Genomic DNA, 9,700 nt, shown 5'->3' with positions numbered 1-9,700 from the left:
AGGTTGGCTTGTATCTCAGCATCCTCAAGTCAGCTTGTACAAGGTTCCCTGATTGTTCTCTTGGTTTTGCATTGTGATTAGAGCATACAAGAAAGGGGGATGATAATCTAGGACTTCTCTACAGAGTCCTCTTCATCTTCAAAACCATGGAGATGCCCACACCTAGAGAGTTTTGACAGGGGCAGGCACAAGACATGAGCTCACTGCTTGAACAGCAAAATATTTGCATTAGGTTATGAATGGCAGCCATCCCCTTCAAAAGGTTTCTTGCTCCCGTGTAGAAAAATTGATCTGAGTGAACACATCCATATTCTTTTCACACTGATAAAGAACAAGTGAGCACCAGAGCTTAACAAAGAAATGCAGCTTCTTTCATGTTAAGCACTAAAATGCTCATAGAGCACAATCCTTCTTTTATTTCAGATGCTCATTACGGAAAACCATAGGGAAAACTTAAAGAAAACTTGTTAAAGAAAATACATTCACATTTAATATTAAAGACATACAAGATGCACCGAGACACTGACAGAATATAGTTCAAAACACTGCATTCAGAAGGAGGAAATAACAGTGAGTAGGTGGATCAGAACCACATGTTGCCAGGCTTTGAATTTCATACTCATATCCTCCCCGCCTCCTTCTCCCCAGTCAAAGGACGGAAAGAAAAAAAAAATAAAAATAAAGAAAGGAATCATTATGTTTATAATACAGTGAACGACTTTAATGCAAGTCTGGCTACTGCACTGTACTGTAAAGATTACTGCATGCATACCTTTTCCTCTGAGTGCCACTGCTGACCAGTAAGTTTGGTTGCTGTGGGCCCTGACTATGCAGGAGGAAAGTGTCTATGCTTGGCACGGTGGCTGATGCCTCCTCACTTACTTTAGGGCTGCCGATCTTGCTCTTTCCCAGCTTGCCTTTGCTGCGCCGCGACTGCTCGTGGTCGAACTCTAAATCCTCCAGTCGCTGGGTCAGGGCAAGTTTTTGCTGGATAGCCATGCGCAGCAGAGAGTTCAGGGTCTTCTTCTCATCCTCTGCAGCTGCCAGCTGCCTCTGCATCTCATCCAGCTGTGTGACGTACTCATCACACCTGCAGAAAAACAGGGCAGAGATCTGGGGAAGCAGCCCAAGAACTGACTCTACCAGTGAGCACGTTCCTGGGCTTCTGTTACAGAGCTGGACTCAGAACCCAGCTTTTGCTGCCCCTAATCCTGGCAGCAGGCAGCCTGAATTCCTCTGTTCCCACTCTGAGTCAAGGATCTGAACATCAACACTTCCCATTCAGCAAGGCAACCTGTGCCTATATTAACATAGTCTATGACAATGTAATGTGTTTCTGATGCAGATAAAAAGCAATTGGAGGGGAGATATGGGATTATTTCCAGTTCAGACCACAAATAACAAATTTGGGTGCTGCTTCTACCAGTAAGTAACCATGGATAATAATGCTACCAATGAGAAAATACTATTTTCCACAGGCAGTAATATCCACTTTAAGAGAGTATTACAAAAACAGACTGCAAGTAGTTTGAACACTTGACACATCAGATTTTGTGAAATTAGAAACCTTCCATTATTTACCCTTGTTAATCACTTATTACCATGATTAGCATTAGTTACCATTAATAAAAAGGATACTATTATGAAACCCACATCTGGAAGATATTTCACATTTACTGTTGAATCTCTTGGAGGCGTGTTGATTGCTACTCCTTTTTATCCCCAGCCTTTTTTACCCACATGAAAAATTATCTTTTCATTTGCTTTAGATCTCTGAGAACTAAAACCACCTTTCTTATGATTTTGTTTGATTTAAGACCAAGTTCAATTTATTTCTGCTTTTAGCAAAACTTCCCAAAGTTAACAGGAAAAGCAAAGCATTTCAAAATTGTCTTAAAACACTTTTTGAAGTGAAATAGCTTCAGGTTGATAGCAGTAGACCATCTAATCAGTAAGAACCAAGAGCAATAAAAACAAATGTATCCCAGCAGTGAGACGCTTCACAGACAGCTGTACTGCCTGACCATCAGACATTTGTGGAAACACCCAAGGATTTTTCAGGTTGAATGATGCAGCTTTCACCAGATCTCCTTCCTGGAAGATCTGGGTGAATCTAAGTAGCTTTGCTGTGTAATTGCAATTGTGTAATGGATGAGGATGCAATTTTATCAGTATCACTTACAGAAAGCAAGCACAGAAAACTATTTTAGTCTTCCTTATCAAAATGTGTGATGCAATAAGCCCTTGAATTATTGCAAACTGAGGGATGGAAGTAATTTCTCTGAAATTTTAATCTTCCCCCTGGGAAACAGAACCAAAGTATACTTGAAAATGTGTAGTTAGTTATTCTTCACACACAAATACTTACATATATATTGCACTTCCCTTTTGAACAGTTCAGGCACTGCAAGCAAAATCACTGTGTCAGATACAGCTTCATCTACAGTTTCAGTATTATCTTGCTTCTACAGGACCTTAATAAGCATGATTGCTGCTACCCAAGCCTCGAGGAAAAGAGGTACTTATGAAATGCCAGCTGGCTTAAAGCCAACATGCACACCTATTTCTGCTCCAGGCTGTGAGATGCATGTTGATGCTTAAGTCAGTTTCCTTGACAGAGACATGAAATCAGCATTCTGAATATTATAGTAATTCCTATTTCAAATTAATTTACTTTGATGTCTATTTTATCAGAATTTTAAAGCCTCATTCTTGTAGCCAGATGGGTCTTGTATCTTTGTCCTTTATTCTCTCCTGCTTTCCTCTTTGTCCAAGAGACCTCATTTGTTTCCAAACACGTTTCCTGCCGAAAATTTTTAGAGGTAACACCTGCAGCAACTGCTGTGGCACACTGCCACTAGAGGAATGAATTGCCTTCCATTAATATGCCAATACATCAATTTTGGTTTGGGAAAAAGTTTGATTTTTCTCAGGCATTAGAGGGTGGTTTTGGTATTTGCACATCTGATTTGTAAAACAGCTCAACTAAACAGTTAAGAAACACGTGCCATGAAGGTGGATATTACTAATGCAGTCTTAAATGAACTTGCTATAAACTATATCAAGCTGTCTTGAGAAATGTGCATACACTAGATGCTATTAGCTGTTGTTGAGACAACATCAATCTCATGAATACATTTTCCAGCTGTTCTGACTAATTACATGTCCTCATGTTCCTCCTAGAACTGCCCCAATAAGAGCAAGCCCACTTTTTTTTTTTTTTTTTGAGAAAGTTTAAAAGAAAGGTTATACCTAAATCATGCAAGTAGAGGCCTCAATTAACTTCAGAAACTGCTGAATTAACAGCCTCAGATCTCCTGGAATTTTGCAGCAGAGAAGGTTATTCTGTGTAGTGGGAGGTAACAACTGCCTGCAGCCACAGCACATCCCTTCACTGAGATATTCCCAGCTATGTGCAAGTGTGGGATAAAAGGAGAAGTGTTTCCAATTAAAAAATAAAAAAGCATTGCACACATCCATATTGCCTTTCGCCCACACATTTGATAAACATTCATCAAGTCTCACAGAAGGAAGAGAAAGGTTAAGGATCTCTTAAGAGAAAAAGGTAGAGAGCTCCTAGGAAAGATGACTTCTGGCATGGCAGAGACCATTGCAGGGCTGCAGGATACTCCAGGGCTCTGAATGGGTGTTTCAGGAGGGTTCAAACATTGATAGCAAAAGTTAGATTATGTCCTCCTGAGCCAGAACTCTCCCCAATTTCCCTCTTGCCCCAGGACAGGTTGTAAGCTGCAAGTGACTATTAAACAGCACTGTTTTCTTGCTGTCTGCTGGTGTACTTAGAGCAAAAGTCAAGGTTTCACCTATTTTTCATTTCTCTCATCTCAGAATGCAAGCAGACAGACACATAAGCCCACTTATTTTTTATGAACTGATCCAAGAAGCTTATATAGGATTTTAAGGGATTTCTGGTTCCATCTATCCCTCTCGTCTAGGAACATAAACCAAATACCAAATCAGGCTTATGTGTAATTTAAGTAACATACATCATAGCAGAGCTTGAGCTAAAACCCAGCGACACTGACAGTGACAGGTCTCTGCTCTAACTAGATAATCATAATTCTCTTCTGTTCAAAAATGTTTTCTCAGCTCCAGGATCTGTTCAATCTTCCTACTCAGTCTCTTCAGCACACATTTTTCTTTTAAAATTATCATAAGAAAATATTTTGATGGATAAAGAATAAAATCCATGCACGCAGTGTCAGGACTATGGCAATATTTCCTGCTCTCTCCTGTTACACATCTCAATTTAGGCTGGCAAAGCAAGCAGTGTAGGGACTCAGTGAAGTTTGCTTCCTGAACAGCTTAAGGATCCTGTTTAAAAGTAGTTCCTTCTCTCCTTCAGCTCAGGACTTCCTCTCTCACGACAACACCTACTACAGACTGCAAAATAATGTTTTAAATAATTATTTATTGTTCCTCTGGATGAGGGCTGCTCGCTGCTTCACTAACACAGACCACTCTTACTCTGGGTCAGCAACTCAGGGTGAGAGTGAGGGGAAACAACAGGAGGGGCAGGAAAGGCTTCTTTTGGAATTCCTCATTTTCTCTGGGAATACCAGGCGCAGCCCATGACAAAATAAGCAGGTTAGAGGCTGCACATGGCATGGCATCTAACAGAAACTTCAGCTCTGTTTTGCCAACCTCTTGAATCCCACAAAAGTGGTTTTATATGCTGTAGCTTTCTTTTTCTAAGAGAGGCGTTCCAGGAAATATTCTTGACAGATCTGAAGCACATAAAATCCTAGAAAGGGATCACAAGGCTAATGAAAAGGGAAGGAGGAAGCTGCAAAGATCAGAATCTCAGAGATTTTTGGGTCAAATAAGCTGCTCTAGAAGGAAAAAGGACAAAAGTAGAGGGACAAGCAGGACAGAAGGACTTTTGAGACAAGGAACTGAAAAAAGAGCTTAAGGAGTGAAGGATGAACAAATGTCAGGAAAAACACAGAAAAAGAAGGCTCCTGCTTTCTGCACAGGGGAGCTTTGGAGGAAAGTGTCAACTTTGCTGTTCAGACCAGAAACAGAAGTGCTGTGCTCTCCTTATGGCATGTGCTATGACCTTTATCCAGTGTATCTGAGGAAGGAAATACACTGTTCCATACAGCAGCAGATGAACATCCACCTGGGGGCCAAAGTAATGTCTTATGGAAAGAGAAAGGATATTGTTCTATCCAACAGTATAAGCAACCATTTTCAGATCTATAATACAATTCTACTATCAGAAGGATGATCTCCCTATGGTACAAATTCAGGAGTAAGTACCATGTGATGCACTATAACCATGGAAACCACTGTTTTATTCAACTAAAGACTAAACAATTGCTTTTTTATGCTGAGGGTTGCTACTGCATCTAATGTTACTGCACAAAAATCTTACAGCCTTGTATTTTCAAACAGATTTCTCCTCTTCAAAAGACTTGTAGAGTATATCAACTCTGTCATTTAAACAAATGCTCTTCCAAATGGACTATTTGGAATGAGTCAATGATTTGACCATTTAGGAAGATTGATTTAATTATAAAGGCCATTAAACTCCATGCTAGGGAAGAAAAATGAATATTTTACAACAGAAAAATCTATAGGAGTATAATGATGTGGAAGACCTTGTAGTGAATCATTTTTTATAACTGTGCTCAGAGAATACTGGGCAAAACTTAGGATGTCAAGGGCAGGGATATGTCCCATAGGCCATACATTGAGTGTTTAATCACTACTACATGGAGTTTACCAACAGCAGTAAATTCTTGGGGTGGGATTTATCACTACTAACATTAGAAATTTTTAAACTAAAAATTTGTAACTCAGCAGGTTACACACGCTCCTTTTATAGCTCACAGAAGAGGAACAGAAGTTTCTTTACATCCTAAACACAAGGCATCTAGAAAAGATACCCGGATGAGTGGCATCACTGAAGCCTAATTCTCGTGGAGGGGATGCTGCTGCCTCCTATCAGCTCCAGGATCTGCCTTGAACCCAACTGAAGTCTGCATTCAGGATGCCCAAATTGGGTAAGGAGCATTCAGTACACCAACAATCTAACATTCCCTTTAACTTCTAAAGCTTTGAAAACTACATTTACCTCATATGTTGATGATTTATGGCCCATTCAAGACCCTTGTTTTGCTTTATGCTCACAATGCCACTCCTCTGCTCCAGAGTTACCTGCCTTCCATAAGCTCTTACAGAGTTAGAACATTCCTGTGTCTCCTAGAGTAAAGAGCTTGCACAGAAAGGTCAACACATGCATTTCCAACACACACATACACAACTCTCCTTTGTGGAAGAAAACCTTTAGATGCCAATGAAATCAATCAGGCTACCTTGGTTCACACCACCTGCTGAGCTGGGTCTTCGTTTCCATTATGTCGCTACACGCGCTCCTCTGACGAAGGACCTATGATGAATTTGTACACAGCACCAATGTCATGACATATAAATGCCCCTTTTCTTCTGCCTTCCCACTTCTCCCAGCTGCTGCTACCACTGTCACTAAGCAGAAAAGCACCTCAGAAGGCTGGAAGTGGTGAGATGCCACTGCCAGCAGCACTGAAGAGATGTTGGCAGAAGGCACAAAGATGTCTTATCATTTATGGACTAAAGCACAAACAAGAAATCTGTACTGTGTTTGACCGGAAGAGGGGAGAAAAAAATATTTGTGTATTTCCAAAATAAGAATTTATTGATGAAAAAGCTGGAGCTTTAAAAAGAATAAGATTTTTAGGTAACCTTTTAAAAAGCAGCTAAGATGAAAAGACACACTCTTAAGCTGTGCCAGGGGAGGTCTAGGTGGTCATTAGGAAGAATTTCTTCACAAAAAGGACTATTAGACATTGGAGTGAACTGCACAGGGAGGTGGTGGCGTCACATCCCTGGGGCCGTTTAAGGAAAGCCTGGACTTGTCTCAGTGCCATGGTCTGGATCACAAGGTGGTGTTGGGTCATAGGCTGGACTCAATCTCAGAAGTACTTTCCAACCTAGTTGATTCTGTGATTCCATGTAAAACCAAATGTTCTTCTGAAGAAGATGTGGGAGAAGGAAAGATGAAAGTTGATTAATTACTGTCCTGCTGGCAGGAACTATGTTACAGAAGATAAGTGAAGCTTTTATCCTGTGAAGGAGAAGATAATAAATTGAACATCACAGTGGAAGAAAATAAGAATTTATGCTGGAGTGGGAAATTACAGTGGCCTTACAATTATTAGCACTGGATTATAGCATAGGCTGGTTGATTAAATAGATTTTACTACTGGTAAGTAATAAATCTCACTGTAATGAAAATGTGGGGTTCTGAAGATCATCATTAACCATTCGATAGCTTTACATGACAGAATCACTGCGTACTTCTGAACAGGAAAATCAGCCACATAAATCCACTATTTGATTTCCACTTTAAAAAACCCTATAAATGCAAATATTCTGTAGGCATATACTGTCATTTATAACACTTTACTCAAGGTTGTATTGACATTGCTATTCTTCAGCTTTATTTTCCAAGACACACGTCTCAGCAGCACTTGAAAGCCTGCAAGTTTTTGCACAGTGTGCATTCTAGGACTCATTCACCTTCATCCAAGAAAACCCTGAGCATGCAGAAAATAATTTCTCTATCCTCCTAAGCACCCAACATGCACAGCTAAATGTGTTCTCACTTAGCACACAGGTTTCCAGTGCTGAGCCAGATGGTGACACCTTTCCCTTACCTGGTTGCAAACATTGCTCTCAAGGATGAGAAGGTTGCTGCATCTTCCTTCAGAGCCTTTAGTTCATTCCGCAGCTTGGTCATGGTCTCAGTCACCATTGCTTTTTCATTTTCATATTTGTTCTTCAAATTGGCCAGTGCCACTTCAGCTGTCTGAAAACACAAACAAGGATAGGTGCGTATGAGACAGACATCTGAGAACAGCTAAAATCCCATGACTGATTTTGGTTTTGATGTCCTTCATTCACACAGTACAAGAAATTAAACCTGCTCTTCACTGGACTGCACACTTTAACTTCTTTTTAAATTGTACTCCATGAAAGCAGGAAAAGGAGAAAGCAGCTGAAAGGACAAAGCCCATTTCAATGGCAACTGGTAACAACTCAGCACCTCGAGTATCTCTGCAAAACTGTGCAGCTGTATGTGGAGGGCTCAGGCAAGTGAGTAAAGTTACTATAGAGCTGCTACCACCTTGTTTGAGCTGCAATAAACAATCAAGTGTGTCCCCTGGCACTCTGCAAACAGGACACAGAGCACATGAGGCTCAGCCTCTGCAGCCAAGCTGTGAATCACCGTGTTTGGCCTCAAGCCTCCTGCTGGCTGAGGCTTTCCTTGGGCACAGGGATGGTCAGCACCTGGCAGCTTGATTTATGCCTGAAAACTGGCAATGTTCACTGCTGTGAAAACCAGCATTATTTCAGCAGTTTTAACCACTAAAAAAAAAAAAAGGAATAATAAAAAATTGCAAATTACCATTTTCATTTAATAGGAAAGTAAAGCTTTGTATTTGTCCCATTCCTAAATTTTTGCTGCTCCCTTCTTTCTGTTTTCAATTTCATCCATTAAATTTCTTTCATTTACTACTCTGTTTTTAATAGTTACATTTGTCTTATCTCTGCAAGACTTGAACATTCTGCTTTACTTATGAATTTAATATCATTCTGAAGTTATTCAAAATACATAGTTTTATAGAGACTTATACCTGCTGCTTGAGACATTTAAAAATATTGCCTTTGAATAAAATGAAGAAAAATTTGCTTCCTCTTACATTTATTCAGAGGATGTTATGGTTGTTTTTTGCACTTCATTTAGTGCATAATAAGTTGCAGCAATTCACACAGGCAATCAATTTCCTCTGTTGATCTTATGGGCTCTTTGGCCACTACCAGGGGAGAGAAGGTTAGAAGAACATTAGGTTGAAGCAACTAGCAAGGGAACAGGAAAAAAGATGGTAATGACCAAACAGTTGGAAACCTATTTCAAACCCAGTTTTCCAAAACTCAATACATTTCCCACTAACAATGTCTCTTAACAAAAGGGCACATTAGAACCTCCTATAAATTACAACTTTATTCATTTGCATCTTGTTAAATAACAGCCTTAAAATAATTGATTTTTTTAATTGTATACTCACCAATAATATTTTCTTCCTTTCACACCAATTTACATTAAGAGAACGGATTTTTAAAGGGCAGTAGTAACCACCTATCATTTTAAATAGATGCGTTTTTTCAATCCGGATTTGAAATCATCATCAATACATGTTAAAATTATCAATCACTTAGGGATCTATTTAAATCAATTTCTGCCTTTTTCAACCTTGCTGGTATATGCTTTGGTGCAGTGTAGGATGGTGGACACCATGTCTTGGCAGGATAAAGCAGAAATAATCAGCTTTTTGTCTGTTTTCAGCTGTGACCAAAAATGCACACTCATAAATTACAGTAATTTACACATCACTGAAACTGTGCACAATGATCAGACAGAGCATGATTCCCATGTTTTAGTTTGGATGACAGGGTAAATTAATGGATGTGCAATACTAGAGGATGAAAACATAGTTTGCTTGGTGAATAAAAGTAACAGAGGAAGGACTGGGTCAAATCTTCAAATATTTTTTTCCTATTAAAGTTACCTATAAAACAACATAGAGAAAACAAAGCATAAGTTTCAAATCCTATGGGAAATACTTCACGTCTCTCT

At 39.6% G+C, this 9,700-nt stretch overlaps 1 protein-coding gene across 1 annotated transcript in view; it reads right to left on the bottom strand.

The window, feature by feature from the left end:
• BICD1 (BICD cargo adaptor 1) overlaps positions 1 to 9,700 on the bottom strand; it is a 91,004-nt gene that overhangs the window by 26,214 nt on the left and 55,090 nt on the right. Inside the window, exons 6-7 of the mRNA XM_031057019.1 lie at positions 7,719 to 7,870; positions 883 to 1,090 (exon numbers count right to left, since the gene is read on the bottom strand). Coding sequence (XP_030912879.1) covers positions 883 to 1,090; positions 7,719 to 7,870 — 360 coding nt within the window. The remainder of the gene's footprint in view (positions 1 to 882; positions 1,091 to 7,718; positions 7,871 to 9,700) is intronic.

The sequence above is a fragment of the Geospiza fortis genome, unplaced genomic scaffold (genome assembly GCF_000277835.1).
Source record: "Geospiza fortis unplaced genomic scaffold, GeoFor_1.0 scaffold10, whole genome shotgun sequence".
Lineage (NCBI taxonomy): Eukaryota > Metazoa > Chordata > Aves > Passeriformes > Thraupidae > Geospiza > Geospiza fortis.
This window is presented reverse-complemented; position numbering and strand designations above follow the sequence as displayed.